General features: G+C 48.5%; 4 protein-coding genes across 4 annotated transcripts; 1 reads left to right on the top strand and 3 right to left on the bottom strand.

The window, feature by feature from the left end:
• Positions 1–62: 62 nt before the first annotated feature.
• Positions 63–1318, top strand: LHYA1_G005604 (Uncharacterized protein; the record flags this gene model as incomplete). The annotated part of the gene is made up of 2 exons (XM_031150548.1): positions 63–304; positions 361–1318. 2 exons carry the CDS (start codon positions 63–65, stop codon positions 1316–1318), a joined length of 1200 nt encoding a protein of 399 aa, XP_031005278.1.
• A 188-nt stretch (positions 1319–1506) lies between these two features.
• Positions 1507–2145, bottom strand: LHYA1_G005603 (uncharacterized protein; the record flags this gene model as incomplete). Its single annotated transcript, XM_031150547.1, has 1 exon — positions 1507–2145. The coding sequence occupies one exon, from the start codon at positions 2143–2145 to the stop codon at positions 1507–1509; it is 639 nt and encodes a 212-aa protein (XP_031005283.1).
• Positions 2146–3416: 1271 nt separating this feature from the next.
• Positions 3417–4865, bottom strand: LHYA1_G005602 (Fujikurins efflux protein; the record flags this gene model as incomplete). Its single annotated transcript, XM_031150546.1, has 3 exons — positions 3417–4415; positions 4492–4616; positions 4715–4865. The coding sequence occupies 3 exons, from the start codon at positions 4863–4865 to the stop codon at positions 3417–3419; spliced, it is 1275 nt and encodes a 424-aa protein (XP_031005284.1).
• A 6399-nt stretch (positions 4866–11264) lies between these two features.
• LTE1 (Guanine nucleotide exchange factor) lies at positions 11265–16682 on the bottom strand (the record flags this gene model as incomplete). Its single annotated transcript, XM_031150545.1, has 2 exons — positions 11265–16158; positions 16264–16682. The coding sequence occupies 2 exons, from the start codon at positions 16680–16682 to the stop codon at positions 11265–11267; spliced, it is 5313 nt and encodes a 1770-aa protein (XP_031005281.1).
• Between the last annotated feature and the right edge of the window lie 521 nt (positions 16683–17203).

Genomic DNA, 17203 nt, shown 5'->3' with positions numbered 1-17203 from the left:
CTTGCCAATTGATATATCCGTCGTAGAAATCGTGAGCCGTCAATCGTCAAGTACAGGTCAAGATGAAGTTGCCAACGTGGAGTGTACCTTTTGCGTTGCGTTTGTTGTCTTTGGCAGGTTTAGCATCAGCTGCCGGGGTCGACAAAGCGTTCACAGTGGGTTTCGGGCTCGGTTTCACCCTGTCGCCCGCTGTTGCCACTGAAAGTTTCAGTCTAGCACAGCCTCGACCTACAGATGTCAGCCTCGATGTTGATTTCCTCGTTCAGGTCCAAAATCACGAACTGCGCATCCCCATAATGCCTTTGTAAGCCTTTTATTCATTTACTATCACATAGTCGCAGTTACTAACCATCTAGACAGACATTTATTAGGCCACAAGTCATGGAACGTCTACAACAAGGATAATATCGAGAAGGTTAAGCGCGATGAAGCAGTCGCAAAGGCAAAGGAGGAGGCGGAAGAGGAGCGCATGCAAGAGATAGATGCCGAACGACGGTTACAGTTACTGCGGGGCGAAGAACCTACGCCTTTACCTGAAGTCGAGGACAGGACCGACGATGGCAAGACGAGCCACCGCGGGCCCGGAAGGGAGCGGAAGAGGAGGAAGAAGGCGGGCGAGAATGATACGGATTTCGAAATGCGGATAGCTCACGAGCAGACAATTTCGAATTCAGACAGACAGATGATACTGCGAAAGCCTATTGATGCGCCGTTAGTAGATCACACAGGCCACATCAATTTGTTCCCTGAAGAACGTCCGAATAAATCCACGGAGAAGAACGCAGAAGCCGAGAAGGAACTGGCGAAGAAGAAGAAAGAATATGAGGACCAATATACTATGAAGTTTTCGAACGCGGCGGGATTCAAGCAAGGCTTGGAGAATCCATGGTATTCTAAAGTGGGCGCCTCGAAGGAAGTCGAGGAAGACTTACCAGGCAAAGACGTATGGGGGAATGAAGACCCAAGACGAAAGGAAAGACAGGCGGCGAGGATTGTATCCAACGACCCGCTCGCCATGATGCGTCAAGGTGCAGCACAGGTGCGGCAAGTGGAAAAGGCGAGGAAGCTTTGGCGTGAGGAAAAGGAGAAAGAGATGGGTGATCTAATTGAATCTGAGGAGAGAAGGAAGAAGCATAAGAGGAAATATAGAAACGACGATGATGATTTGAAGGAATTTAGATTGGATAAGACTGAGAATAGCTCTCTTAGGAAGAGGGATGATGAGCGAGAGGGAAAACATCGACACAGGCATCGAAGCTCTCATGATGAGGAAGATAGGAGGCATAGGCACAAGCATAGGCGCCACCATCATAAATAGTTCTGGGTGCAAAATATTAAGAATAAATAAACAAAAACGCTTTTCGAGTTATCGACTTGCTAGGACATTTTAATCTCGAGGGACAGATAGGTAGTCTTACCATTATAATTAAGAATTAATTCCTCAGCAATACTCGTTTTTTTTTTTTACAGCACTTGGGTATCCCGCTATCTCTCTCCTCCCTCTACCTATTCAATCAATACAGGAAACATAGTCCCCGCCAAGTCCCCTACCTCCTTGACCCCCAACCCCTTCAACCCCCTCTCAAGCTCCCCATACAAACCCTCACTAATACCTTCTATCCTATCACAATAAACATCAATCCCCGCCGGCGTGAACCGACTCGCCGCAAACCATGTAATAACCCACCTCTCCTCCCCCTTCTCACCCCAGCCTAAAACTTCCCATCTCGAACCCCCCGCAATCTTCAACCAGCCCTTCCCCTTCCAATGCCATTGCACCGCGTCCGCCGCGTCTTTGACCTCGTCCCCGTTCTTGTCGCAAGGGTAATCGATGCCGCGGATTTCTTCCATGCTTGGCAATAGACCTTTCTTGATGGGCTTGTTGGATACGACATCCTCGAGGAGAGTGGGGCCCCCGGGCATGGAAGGAGGGATGAGTGCGTAGGTTATACGGACGTTTTTTGCTTTCTTCCACATTGGGAGGGTGCTGTGGGTTACGGACCAGGTCCTTTGAAGCCATTCCAACGGCGGAGGTTTGAAGGCTTCTGAGTCGGCGGATGTTGCGAGTCTGATTGGAGCGCGCAGGTTGAGTGAGGGTGTAGAGATGGTTGGAGGGGCTGCTGGTGTTGCTGTTGTTTCTGCCATGTCGTCTCAAAAATGCGTCTAGGAGTTGAGGTCAGTGATGATCTAGAGGCTGGAAGACGGGAGGAAGATGAACGGTTGTACCCACCAGGTATCTAATCTATGTTGCAACATGCCAGTTGGCGCCGTTCGAATAATGAAGATCTCCAAGTCCCGGATGGCAATGTCGCCGGACAAGGCTAAACCAGGCTGAGACAAGAGCTCAAGAGCTTGGTGTCTCAATTGTTTCACACCTTAAAACGGCCAGGGCAAAAAACAGAAAATAAAACTTCAAGAAACAAAACTTACAAGGAGATACCCATTCATGTTTGGTATCTTTTATATCATCTTGTACGGTTTGTATCTGGCCCTGGCTAGGACCGCCACCGCCAGCATCATGCAAGGCTGAAGCGGGGTGAATTCCACTTTTCTGAAATGTTCATTAGAAGTATCTATTAATATCCCGCGTTAAGAGTCTATACCCTGACTTGTCATGCCTAAAATAAGGAGCAAAGAAATATAAAACTGTGCCTTCACGGCATTAAACCTAAGAGTTATCACTCCCCTATCTTGTTTTGACAACCTAACACGTGACCTTTTGTGAATTTGGACCCCACCAATTCGAGCTCGACCTGATTTGCTCTAGCTGCTACACAAATCCAACCTCATATTGAAACTTCATACCTAATGTCGACATCGCCAAATTGCAGAATCTCCTACACCCACCTACCGCAAAACCCTTACCCCCTCTACGATACCCTTAGAATAGCCTCGAATGTGTGTATAATTACATGGTCGCCTTAACTTACATCTCGCCCGATAAAAAGCAAAAGAGAGAAGAAAGGAGGTACATCGTGTATTCTCAGGCCATGTTCTCAGCACATCTGCAAATGTAAAGAGTGACCGCAGCTCTCATGTACCCTTCCCCAGCCTTGCTCTGTATTACCTCAACCAGTGTTACTCTAATCCCCTGTTGCCACTAGCCCAGAGTGTGTATGACAGTCCAAGCTAAAGCCAGTGCTATCTCGTTCAAAGCATGTGATTCGTCAAGTCAAGGTTCGTGCAAAGCCTTGGAACTCTATAGTGTCTTATATGTCTTCATCGATTGTTTAGGTAGGCCGAGGTGAGGTTTGTAAATATCACAAGCGAGAAGCATAGGGGGGTGCCACTCAGTCTCGGAGTTGGATTTGATAATGCAAGCTAAGTGCGACTTCACCACACACTATTTTTGACTTTGCGGATCACGACAACAAAAATCTGTCGTCCATCTCAACATATCCGACAATCTTCATCTTCTACACCTTCTCCATCACAGCGGTCTTGATCGACAGTCTCGCAGACACATAGCAGAGACACCCAGCAAACATCATCACACCAGCGAACACCTGCTGAGCCCAGAATCCACCCTTTGCACAAGCCAGCAACGCGCCACCAATCGGCGTTCCAACAAGGCAAGAAATCGAGATACACGCAAACAGACTTCCTTGCCTAACTCCCACCTTGGACATGTCTTTCTCCGAGATCTGCGCTACCATGCCGGGGACGAGCGACACGAAGGCGCCGGAGGCGAAGCCGTAGAGTGCTGCGAAGGAGACGATGGAGATGTTGGTGTGCGCGAGGATCCATAACGGGAGGAGGGTGAGGCCGCAGAGGAAGGACATGCCGACCATGATGTTGAAGAGGCCTAGATGGTCGCCGAGCCAGCCGGGGAGGATCCGTCCGAAGAGACTTGCTGCGTTTAGGATGGTGGGGAGGTAGGTTGATAAGTTAGTGCTCATGCTGTTGGCTTGTGCGTAGACGACAATGTAATTTAACGGAATGTAGAGTGATAGGAAGCCCAGCATTGTTCCCGCGGTCAGTAACAGGAAGACCTTTTCGCCAAAGGGCTTCACGAATTCGCGCATCACGACTGGTTTTGGTTCTGGGATCAATCGCGCTTGCACTGTCACGTTAGCTATGATCAGAACACCCAGAACAACGAAGGCGCAGATCCGCATCGTCCAGCCAAATCCAACGTCCGTTAATAGCCTTGAGAGGAGGATTGGAAAGACCATCCCACCGATCGAAGATCCAGATGCGACAATACCTAGTGCGAGACCTCGCCGTGTCTTGAACCATGTTGAGGCGGTCAGGAGTCCAGAATGGAAGACGAGACTTGCTCCCAGCGAGGCACAGATTCCTTGGAAGAGGAGGAGTTGATAGTATTGTGTTGAAAGAGAGGCCATCATTAGACCGAAAACCTGGAGAAGGGTCCCGAGTAGCTGGAGGTAGCGCGGGCCATAGTTGTCGTATAACTGTGTTCATACAGTGAGCAACTTTTGACCTTGGGTGTATGTGTTTCTCGAGTCAGGGTTGGTGACGGTGTCGTACCTTGCCACAAACAGGTGCCATCAAGAACAGAATAAAGGTCTGGATGGACGTAATCCAAGCTATGGCTGAAGCAGAAGATTCTCTTAGAAGTATCTTCTCATAGTAATCTTGGAAGATCCCCAGCGCTATTCCATACACAGTAGGTCAAACAATCAATCTCTCTCCCATTTGAAGAGACTCAGGAAATCCAGGGTTCTGATTGAGCTCAAAGGGAGTGACGTACCATTAATCCACCCAAAACTCGCAAACAAACAACACCATGCACCAACAACAGCCTGCCATGCTCTCCAACCTTGATCTGGTGGATGCACCTGTTGTACCTGGGCCTGATGATGCGATGGCGAGTCGCAGTCTCCTTCGGCTTCTTTGTTCATGATGGACTGAGATACTGCAACTCGTATGTGCGTAATTGGGGAAACAAGTTGGACTATATGGTCGTTTTCCGAATGTTTGGTGTTTTTCAGAATGCCGAAAATGCGTTGAAGAGAGTTGCTAAGTCAAGGCTAAGTGCATCGCTAAGGTCTTGGCACGCTCCCCTAATGTAACCATCGGTGCGTTGGCTTTGGTTGCATACGTTTTCAGCTGCGTGACAGTAAGTCTAACGTTATGTGCAATATTTGGTTTGTTGAAGGGCCGTAAAGCTGACCGCGAGACCGAGGGATAGGCAAGGATCTGTTACTACATGTCCCATTCAACAAGTTGACTTTCTATTACTACCTCAACACTTATAATGCGATTAGACTCGCCGGACATACTCGACATGGTGATGCAGTATATTCCATGTTTCTTGAGAGACTTCGCAGTGGAACAGTAACTTGAGAGGCGAAGCGCTTGGGTTTCCTATGCGGTGAGTATAACACCATGTAATAATTTGACCTAAGAACTAAGCAATCCCACATTAATGGCATACAAGTAAATCAGAATGGCAACAGGGAGTATTGATCAGACCAAATGGCTTGATTCAGCTGGCAGCAAATATGTGTTTGACTGTACTAACAGGCACTCTATGATTATCTCTACCACCATGTGCTATTAGCTACCACTACCAGTACATTGCACTACTCCTCCACTAGATCCGACAAGCATTCAATGGTGTACAGAGGATTCATACTATGGACATCTTCCATCTTCCCATAACCATACTTCGCCCAGACGCTGATCGCATCGATGTTTCTTGCATACTGAATATCCACTAGAGTATCGCCAATAACATAAACCGTCTCTCCTTTTCCGAATTTCGGTACTATTAACTTATGATAGCTCTCTGGGTCTGGCTTCCTTTTGACCCCAGGCATGTCGCCTGCGACGAAATCGATGTACTTCAACATATCCCAAACCTTGAGCACACTCAGAATTGCCTCCGTGCCCTTGTTGCTGCTTACAACTAACGGGATGCTATGTCTGTGCAAAGTTTCCAGGGTTTGCTTAGCTCCTGGAAAAGGGTTGATCTTCGAAAGGCCCTCTGAGCTATAGATGGTACGGTACATTGCGGTCTAGAGCCTCGGGTCAGCTTTACTTGCTCTGCATGATTAACTTGGCCTGAACAGCGCAAAGTATGAGACCATCTAAGTCACAAATAACAGTAGTAGCAAGAGACGCATACCCAGTCAGCCATGTCTCGGGCCATTACTTCTCCCTTGCCGTCTTCATTAGAACCCGGATCAACCTCAACGAGACTGTCGACTGGGCCATCAACACTGCCACCGGTGCTCAAACTGGTCTGTTTCTGCTTCGCTTCTGACTTAGGCAGCAAGCGTCGGAATGTTTCTTCAAGGCCTGCTCCACTCGAGATTGTCGCTTGAATATCTTCACTTGAAGGCTGCGAGGAGTCGGGTGCGAGTACCGCGAAGGTTCGAGCGATACAGTGAGCGATAGAGGCGTGAGTGTCGAAGAGGGTACCGTCAACTGCTCAGGACCTTGGTGTCAGCATTGCATCCCTCAAAAATTCTCCAGGGGCAAGAAGACTTTTAACAGCTCGTAGACAGGCTGGCGGGGAAGAAATTGATAGGCAATACGCACAGTCGAAAATGATGAGGTCTGCAGGGCTCTCGAGGGCGATAGGTCGCCGAGTAGGTCGTGGAGGAGTTCGTTCCATTTTCAAGAGGAGCGGTGAATGCTCGTATTTCTTTGTGTATATTGGTGTTTGTGTTTGTTGTCGGTGACACTGAATACCTAACTGATCAAAGACCCGCCAAGGCATTAGCGAACAGCGAGACGCTAGTAACGCCGCGCTAGGCCCCCCTTTCCTTCCTTATTTTAATACAGTTAGTATTAGTCACTCGGAATAGGTCTTTATCATATTTGTTGGCTAAATTGATGACCTCGTGGTCCATAAGTCTGTCCGTTTTGCTGCTTGATAATCATTCGAAAGTGGGTTGAAAGCTAGAGTCAATCTTTCACCTTAGTTCTTTTCTTGTAAAGTCAACTACAACTCGCAGGAGCTAGAGGAGTGACATTTTATTAGGATAGCTCAAACCCTACATTTCTGTCAATATACCACCATATATCGTGATCAGTCACAGTTCAAAACTCAGTATGCTCCCGTCAATCACTGTCGCCCTGGACAGCTTTGATATCAGGTTCGAATTGGGATATTTTACTAATATTCGATGGTAAAGCGCTTCAAGTGAATTTTACAAATGCATTATGCTCACTCTAGCGAGGGTCATCCCTCCTCCGAGCCAAAGTTCAAAAATCTCTCTGAAGAGGCAATCATATCCCACAAGTTCACTCTTTCACCTCTCGTCCAATCCTCATAGGTAATATTATCCAGAATAGCCTTACACAAAACCGTCTCCTCCCCAGCAGCGACTAGTTCTTCAGCTACCAAACGATAAGCCTCCTTGTGAGCACGATGCTTGATAGTATTTCGCACTTCGAAATAAGTCCAATGTCGGTTCGCGACCAAAGTCTCGATCCTCTGCCAAGCATCGAATCCCTCCAGCTCATCCTTGGGCTCTCCCTCTTTAACTCTGCCGCGAAAGAAGACGCGCTGCTCGATTTCGGATGCCGTCAATTCGTAAGCTTTGTTCTGAACCAGCACAGCCAGTTGTACTGGGGTGATCGCGGCAGCAAGTTTGACTGGTGTCCCGGTGGTATTGTGGATCAAGGTTCCCCGTCCCATGAGGTACTCAGCGACCTTCGAAGCCAAAGAAGCTGTGAGTTGTTGGTAACTCATGGTGTACTTAACTTGCCCTTCTATTTGGGCATTGTTCTCCACTTCGGCGACAAAGAGCTTCGTCAGGAATTCGCTAAATACAATCCCATCCGATGCAAGAGGCGTCTGCCCTCGGTTAACTTGTCGTAACTTCAGATTCGGGGAACGGATCAATGCTGTGAGGTGGGGTGGCAGATTTGTCAACTTTGGATGGTACTGGTTTCCAAATAACTCGGAGCACAGCGTTGCAGTGGTCAGGTGCGCAAAGTCGTGTAGGTCGTACAGTGGTTTGCTTTCACCTAGGTTGTCCTCGGCCGTGTCCCTGAAAGACTTGTCGTTTACTGCGATTTGGTTTTCTCCCCTGCAGGAGATTGCACGGTCTGATATTAGGCGGGTTTCTCGCTCGACCTTGATACTTTTGTCATGAACATAGGCATGGACCGCGCAGTTCAGCGCTTTGGTTCCGATGTGATTACTTTGCAGGAAATCGTCGATTTTTCTGATCAAAATGATTGTCGATTGGCTTCCAGACCACATTGCTTTCCAGTGTCTTGAGTCTGAGCGGCTGAAGAAGTAGATTCCATCGTATCTCTGGGTTGCCAATACTGCCTTCCAAACTTCCGGCTGCTCATGTAGACAATCGACAAGCTGTCTGGACACTGGCTCGCGGGACTGGCGGACGAGTGTTTGAACTCCTTCCAAAGCGTGAGAGAGGAGCAAGCTTTTGATTTGAGAAGCTATTGCTTGGATCTGCTCATGCTGATTGAAGAAGGGGTGTGCTGGTGTTCCACCGTCGAGCCAGTCGATAGATGGGCTGAAGGAGACGTTCATACTTTGAAGAGCCAAAGGTTGTTGTGCGGTGTCATGGAATATTGAAAGGAATCAGAGCATATATAATTGGTTTGATGGGTGTATTCTTTTAGTTTGGATAAGAACCTCGTCTCGATTGTAGCATAGCATGGCATGCGGTTTGAGGTATTTCATCTTGAGCTGCGATCTTCGATTCGGAATAATGGATTGTCACCATTCTCGAACAAAAAGTCATAAAAAGGACGCCTTTATGAGTCACTTATATTTCTTATACACTCTCTACGCTACGTTTCAGTGTTGACAGTCCATGAACTCCGCCGTGCGTGACCAAAACATGCAGAGAGAACAAGCAGAGGTCATCAATTATTGCTCTGTTCAACAGACTAAGTTCTCTCCTCAGCCGGGGCTTTTATTTCGTCCTATAGCATCCCTTCATGAGGATGTATTACCTGACAGGTCGATTTTGTCGTTCTGGTGATGCTCGGATAAGTCAACATTTCGATGACTCCCACGATAATTGTAATTGTGTACCAAGAAACATGTAGACTTCTCAGGCCTCGAGCTTATTTCTGTGAACGGAAATGGGATATATGTCCTCTCGTAAATCACAAGCCTGTGGTTAAGTGCCAGCTCCGGTTGTGACCACCGAAACTCGAGCGGTTTCTATGTGTGGACATGTGGCTCAACGGCCAGGAATGGTAGCTTTTGGACTGGAGTGAGGGGCATGAGGTGACTGCTCACTGTCATTTTCAAGCCTTGTGGTAGGTGGTACAAGCTGACTGCAGGAATACTGACATATGATCTTATTACCTTTTAGATTACGAGTCACCATAAATCCACAACATGGTAACAGGAGTTTCTTATAGTAACACCATTAGTTGTTACTTTACTGATGTGATGCGACTAGATTGAGAGGATATAAGCATCGCATGCCACCCAACAAAAGCCAGAAGTAACTGCATCCAAGCAAAGCTGTCGCCTGAAAAGAAAAGAAAGCTTGACTATCAACACCATATATCCATTTATCAACTCTATTTATCCTACTTGGTACGCTACGCCTTGGTAAAGACCTCTCTGCTATCTCATAGAATGGTAGGCTTTACAGAAAAAGCAACAGTAACAATCTGCTCCTCGGACCCTCACCTCGCCTCACTCCTGGGTCCTTTCCTCTCAGCATCAACAACCACAAGCAAAATGCAAAGTGTAGTCCATCAAATGACGGATCTCATCATCTCACAAGCTATCTCTACAGATGCCAAGCTTTTGATCTCTGAAAATACCATACTCATTCTAGTCCTTCGTGCAGGGCTGCCTATGTACGTCGTGGCACAAAACCGGTTGCCCAACGCCTCGTGCGTCCCTGTACGCTGTATGAAGCTGAAGGGAAGTCGTACCGTTCTTAGCCACTGGTTGGGTGCACCATCTTTTCCCACAGTTTCCTCTACGTCTACCACACGCGGCGAGGAGGGGAAGAAGATTGTACTGTTGGACACTGTTATAGCGACTGGAGACACGATTGTACGGTTGTGTGACGAACTGGAGGCCATGGGTGGCATGGCAGGCTGTGTTACGGTACTAACATGCTATGCGAGTCCCGATGCTATTGAAAAGGTTGCAGAGCATCAGATGGTGGGAGGTATTGTTGTAGGGTTTAGGGCTGAAAGTGTGGATGATGATGGATATTTAGTGCCGTATACTCATGGAGATGTGGGTGATAAGATGTTTGGGAAAGCGAGTGTATGACCTTTAAGGGTTGTTAAAAACTATTCTGGGAGTTTCCAATACTGGAATAGTTATTTGTATTGACGATTGGCTAGCTACGCCCAATGTTCTTGAAGTCGTGTTGCTCGCTTGTGTGACAAAGGGGGGGTTTATAGGGCTTGCGCTAAACACTAAAACTCGTTACTGAGAAATTGCTAAGGGCCATACCTATCCCACTTAATATGTGTTTTACGTGAAAACGACTACTGGCTACCATTGACGTCTTGATCTGCTACCAAAACAACCAAATGAGATCAGCACTCGCTAATAGAGCATGACTTTCTAGGTGCCACACCCTTTTCGAATCAATGGTTGCATCATAGGCATATTTTCCTTTATTTCACTCATGAATGAGTGGAGAGGGGAATGAAGCAACCGAGCCGCGGCCTACAGATGGTGTTTAGTTCTTGCTGCCTAGAGTTTAATCACAGTAGTAACACAGCAATACGAAGCAAGTCAGCCGGCGTGATGATTTTTATATCTTTTTACTTTGTATTGTATTATCTCTTCATCCTCAGGGTACATGTGTGCCCATGAAGTTGCAACTCCCGGGGTATTCCATCCATCCGTCCACCCTGTCCATCCAGCCACGCAATGCAATCCCTAACCCACCACCTCGGCGAAAAATACAAAAGAACAAGCACAGCCAGTGGTAGCTATCGGGCCTCACTATCCCGCTTAACAGTTGATTTATAAGTTCCAAGCCTCGAACAATGCCAGTCCTTGCTCTTACAGGACACAAAAGGAAATTCGTCATAATCATGATGCAACCAGAGGTCGTTGAAGCGATGTTTTTAAAAGCAGACAGAGAAAGTAACGAGAGGTATAAAGGCGGCTTCAACTCAAATTATCGAACAGAGGAATCAGAAACCGAAAGCTTAAAAATGTACAGAAAGTGTGGATTCGTCCATCTGGTAATGGACTCGAGTGGAAGTGTTGTAGAAATTGACGAAGTGTTGTCCAGGCGTGCCAGTCGAGATGAGAATCGCTGATCTTGGGTAGAACAGATGTTTTTATATTAAGGAGTCCATTATCGGGGATTCAACTACTCTTGAATCATCTCTCCGTACCGCGCAATCTCCTCGTCACTCAAGGCTGCCATCCAGAGACACCTTTCTGTGACACCCTCGATTGGCAGGAACAGATATAGCTGACTAGCTTCCAAGAGCCTCAATAAGTTCTTGATGATAGCAGCATCGACCCGGCATTTTTCGAAATTTATTAGCGGTTCCGTAGTTGGAGTGCTGGCCATTTGGCTTGGCCTCTCAGAATTGACAAGCAGATCATGAGTGTAGATACCCACAAAAGGGATACAGCCTTGATCCGCACCTGAGCCTTCCATTTCCGCCCGTAGAGTATTAAAATTGTGGGTTGGAGTTATCAAATGTTCAAGCTCTCTCAATGTCTGCAGGTCGGCTGCGGGAACATGGGCCCAGGTCTTCTTGAGACGAGAAATATCCTTCGAAGTGAGCGCCACCGTAAGCTGAGTCATTGTAGCAAAGTTGCGATATTTGCGGCAATGTGCGGCAATGTGGATATACTTGACAATACACCGGACACGCTCCTCCAGGTTCTGCGTCAAAACACATTCGGATACAGCCCACTTCACCATTAAGTTGAATCGTGCAATAACAACTTCGACACCTCGGGGCTCACAGGTACGGAGAAAATCGACCCACGATCGAGATTCAGTTGAGGTATCCTTCCAGCGCATTTCAATCAAATCTTTCCAATCAATCTCATTGAGCGCATCTTTCTCGATCAGCGTGAATTGCTGTGCGAGAATTTGAGAGTCAAATGCAAGTGTGAAAGGCAGGTGGACAGACGTCTTTCGAGAAGGTTCGGCTATACGATGAGCTCTGAGAGGGTCCATTGATGGTGATGCAAGTCCCTCGCCAATGTAATCAGCGGCACTGTTGACTCCCGTTGGCGAAAATTCAGGAGTAGGAGGGAGACCTCTGTTCTCGTTTGGCTGGTCCATGTGAGCATAGGGGAGGTTGCATGTCTCGGGAGACATTTGCAAAGCTTGAGTCAATGTCATAGGCGGCGATGGAGGATGGCGAAGGGGGTGTGATGGAAGAGCTATTTCTTTGATGACTGTGCCAGGCCGGATAGGAGGGAATGTATTAGTAGAGTTGGAGTCATGTACGGTATATTCTGTTCGAGAGATGACTTCCAGTGACATTTCCGAAGACAGATCGCTTCTATGATCACTATCGCTGTCTAGGAAAGATTGATCGATGCTTTCATGGTTTGTAGCTGTCTGACCCTTATGGACCCTTCTCATACTGTCCGTTTCGTCGATGAAATCGAAGGAATTGACATGGGACGACTCTGGAGTAGGCTCATCATTCCGAAGATTCTCGTAGCTAGGCCCGCAAAGGATCGACTGTTGAGACCAATCACATCTCTTCTTTCGATCGATTCCATCATCCGTTAAGTCACGTTCAAGCAGCGGGATAGAGTTGTAGGACTCCATAGACCGAGGGGGTAATCCCGTCGGCGTAGAACTTAGGCGGCGAGGCTGGTAGACCGAAGGCTTTAGCTCCTCGTGGACTCTAGATTCCTGGGGTTGGTAAGTTGGGACCACAGAACTAGTACGCGACAAGCTTTTCTCCACAACGCGCTCATGACGATGTTTTCGTTTCTCTTCGTGCTCCTCCTCATCGAGAGTCAGTGTGCTCACATCTAATGGGCCGGCCCCGAAACTTCCCTGGCGCGCGGAGGCGAAACTGTCTCCAGAAATATCTGAATGGCGCTGTTCAAATTTCCCTTCCAATTTCATCAAGGCTGATTCGACACCACCGTCGTCGTCAACGTTATCAGGAATCTGCGCCAGCATTTGAGCCTCTTTTTCGAACGAAGGGCGCATGACTGGTTGGGAAGAATGTGTACTGCAGAGGGAGACGCGGGGTTTTGGCGACGCTTCGGCTAGAGCACCTAGAGAGAATGTTTGCGAATTTGATGGGAATTGCTCGTAATCACTATTGGCAACATCTACATACCCGCTCGAATCTCCACCAAGTAGATAAGAGCTTCGCACTGAATCAGAGTAAGTAGTCAAGGAGCCAGTGGACATCGGTCTTCGGAGTGGCTGAGCATTGAGATCACCGACATTTGTGACTGCTCTCAAATCACCACCCGGGCGGCGTCGCAAAATTCGCAGCGGAAGGGGTACGGGTCCTGCCAGTGATAGTCGATCTACCGCGTCAAATTCAGACAAAGTGGTGGCATCAAAGCTTCGTTCACTCTTATGTCGCGTGAATCCGCTGTGATATGACGCATAACGACGGAGGGAGACTGATCTTTTAGGTTTGTAGGAAATTCTCCTGGCGAGAGGAGGAAGTCTACCGAGAGGTCGGCGACTAGGGGAACGTTCTTCATCCGCAGATGGCCTTGAATCGACAACTAAAGAGGGTGTTCCTTCAAAAGAGAGCGATCGAGTCCTAGTATGCTGTCCTAACAAGTGTGATGATCGACGGGGGGTGCCCATTAGCGCTTCAGGAGGAGTTGACGGAGGCGTTGGACCTCCTGAAGGCGACATGAAAACATCCGGAAAGGTATCCACAGAAGGATGCAAAGGCAATGCACCTGCGATGATAGGTGTAGTAGGTAAAGTATCGTCAACAATGACGATAGATTTACTTCCATTGGTCATCTCACTGCCTGGTGCTCTGCTGATACCGGGCCTCTTCGGTTTGAGGTGATCGATGGTCGTGTCGGGCGCCATAGAAGAATATCGGAGATTCATCTCGTATTCAGCACTCTCATCGAAATTGGGCTGGTTTGCTTCCCTACTTTCAGCTTCGGCTTTGGCATCCTCGGCAACAGCCTTCTTGAAGTCTTCAGCAATTTCCGCACCTAGCAGGTCGATTCGCATTGGGGCTCTGATTCCTGCGTTGCGAGGGCGTGCTTGTGGAACGACTGCAGTCCCTGGGAGTCGATTGATCGTAGCTCCGCGGACACCAATGGGGGGAATATGAGGAAAGCTACCCTGTGTTGGAGAGGCACCCGGGTTTGCGATTTGCCCACTTCGAGTGCTTAAAGCTCGACGGACGCTACCCATCAGTTTCTTCATGCCTGGGCCCGACATTGCGGATGGGCCTTTCTGGTGCGTAAAAGCAGGAAATAAGGAGGCTGTGCGGTTGGTATCTGCAGGAGTGCTGGGGGCAATTACTTCAACAAATGCTTGCCCCGGTGGGAATAAGTTACCCCTGACAAGACTTCCGGCGTAAGGAAGAGCAAGAAAAAGCTCGGTACTCTTGTATATTACTTTTTGCACTGGCTGATCAAGTCCTCGTCGATCTCTGAGTGAGTCCGAAAAGCTGCCGCTGCGTTTGTGGGTATGAGTCGGACGAACACGCTTTCCTGTGAGTGCCTTTGGGGCCATTGCAACGGGAGGTGATGATTCATATATAGAGCTTGCTGGAACAGGATGCGGCCCAAGCTGGCGGTTGCCTCCCGCTCTTGCCCGTGATGGGAAGGAGCAAGAAACGAAATCCTCACTCATCCAACTCGTTGGTGACAAAGGCGGCTCGCTCGATGATTCTTCTTCCTGGGCTTCTTGTGCAACTTGAGGATCGATTATGGAGTCCATATGACCAGCACGTGAGACATCTGCGAAGAAGTTTCGGTCTTTTACGGCAGATTGCTCTTGGTTGACGAAATCAGGCTCGATGATGCCGTCAAGTCGAGGGGGCCCATCTGCATCCCAGAAATTTGGGTCTAATGTAGGATTTCTTGAACCAGCTACGCCACCTGGTGCAATAGGAACCTCAGGGCCCAGCTCTGTGTCGAACTCCGGACCATCCCAGTACAAGGCGCAGACTCTCCTCCAACATTTCTTAAGCTCTCCAAGTATTTTGAGAGGGACCTTGTTACTTGGTTGGTTCTGTGATAGATCGCCAACAAAGTTGTTGAGCAGGTCGCAAAATGACTTGCGTAAGTCGTAGTCAATAACAAAGTCGTCCAGGAAATAATTCAGGACCCAGTGACGGATCGCAACAAAGGTTCTGACCCTAACCACAGTTCCAGTCTCATCACTTCTTCCTAGAGCCCATTTTAGCCTTGCGATGAGCATATACAAAAGGTCGGCTGTCTCTAGGAAGGAGCGGAACGTCAGGAAAAAGTCCGAGAGAAGGTCATAATCGACAAAGGTTGGAGACGTAATCTCGGCAACCAGTCGCGCTGGAGTTGCTGCCCTAATACTCCCATTTATAGAATACCGCACAACTGAGGGGTGATCACAAGTTGGTTTGAATGTGAGGGCGTCGAACATCTCAGGGACAATCGCGCTGCGCCGGCGAGAAATAAGAGGTGATTCTGTAGAGTATTTTTCTAGCGCACTTGATGGAGATGCATGTACCCTGGCCTGCAAGTAAGGTTGTCGTGAAGCGTCGGAATGACGCCGTGAGAGGATCTGAGTAGCACGAGGATCTCTTGGGGAAGAGTTTGTACGAGAAAAAAGACTTGAGCGCATATTTACTGAGGTAGAATACGAAGATCTGCGAAGGAACGCTGTGCCCTGGGTGCTGAATCGTGGTGTGCCTAATTTGTATGAAGGTATAGGAACCTCCAAAGTGGGAATACCAATAATAGGTCCCGAATTCAATGGTCCAGTCCCAGGCCGTTCTATCACTACCTTGAATGCGCCGACATCTGAGTCTTGGACAGGTACGTGTTGTTCGTCTATCGTCGAATACGAATAGGTGCGCTTTTGACGTGGACGGGTAGAAGCCTTGGTGTGAGGGAAATACTGGTCTCTGGCTTGAGAAGCTGGCGTTGACGGTGAACGTGTAGGAGTGAACAGACTGTTCCGTTGTGAATCGTCTTCGTCGGTGCGCGATACTAGGGCACCAAGTCCGGCTGTACTTGGAGGGGTGACCGGGAAGACGAATGAAGGTTGGGGATATCGCTGGTTTGCAGGCCGAATTGTTGGACTAGACTTGTATATTAGCTATTTGCTATTCACTGTGAACACCATGTTTTGGTGCGTGGAGTGATTGTGGCATCACTAATATGGAAATCCTTATTTCTCAGCTTACCGTAGGAATATTTGGCCATTGCTCCCCACATTAGCAACCGCGAACTGTCTGCCTTCTCTCGCCGCAGAGCTGCCATCAGAGGCAATATCTGTCCTGCAGTCTTCTGCTTCTTTTCTTGCCCGACGATTGATACTATTCTCCTGGCGCAAGCCTAAGCCCTCCTGCCATTGCTTCTTCCGCGTCAAATCTGGCGGTGGTTTCCCAGCTTTTTTCGACCGCGGTGCCGGCCAGAGCGTGATACCTTTTCCACTCTTCGGAGATCTCTCGACTTCCCGGGCGGCGTTGGTACTAGTATTTGTTTTGGCAGCGAATCGGCCTCGTGGTGACCGTCGATCTCGTTGTCGTTGTCGCAGTGCCTCTGGTGTACGAGCCCCGGCCGGGTCAGAGGCCTGAGTAGGGTTCTCGACCTCGACCTCCATTCTCCTTGCACTCGTGGGCACGATGCAGCCTTCAACAGCTTCGTCGTCGTCGTATTGTTCGATGCATTGAAGTCGAGTTCAAGGGAATCCGTGAGCGTAGATGTTTGTCTGACGAGAGTTCGTCTGGAGGATGAGGAGGAGCGATAGAGGCACCGTCAGAAGGAGAGGGTCAGAGAGGTCGGGGCCAGTACTCAATAGTCGGAAGTGCGGTTCTGCAGGGAAGTCACGATGGCTGGGCTCTCGTTCTATGTGGGGCATCGTCAGTGTTGCATGGGATGGATGGTCCCACTGCACAAAAAGTGGATAGGGCCCTGTAACCGGACCCCCTGTACGCCTGCTTTATTTACCACGATAACCCCTTTGCGTAGGGGTAATCAAATGTCTGCTGCCCCTCTCAGTCTGTCTTTCAGGCCTTGCTGTCTGTTGAATTGTCGAAAGGCTTCAATTCTCTTATTCCCTTAGAAAGAATGAGCAGGATTGCATTGTCAAAGGCGCTGCTCGGTGCTATCATATCATATATC

This window comes from Lachnellula hyalina (assembly GCF_007821495.1).
Source record: "Lachnellula hyalina strain CBS 185.66 chromosome Unknown contig00068, whole genome shotgun sequence".
Taxonomy (NCBI): Eukaryota; Fungi; Ascomycota; class Leotiomycetes; order Helotiales; family Lachnaceae; genus Lachnellula; species Lachnellula hyalina.
The sequence above is the reverse complement of the archived record's forward strand: the minus strand, read 5'-3'. Positions and strand labels throughout refer to the sequence as shown.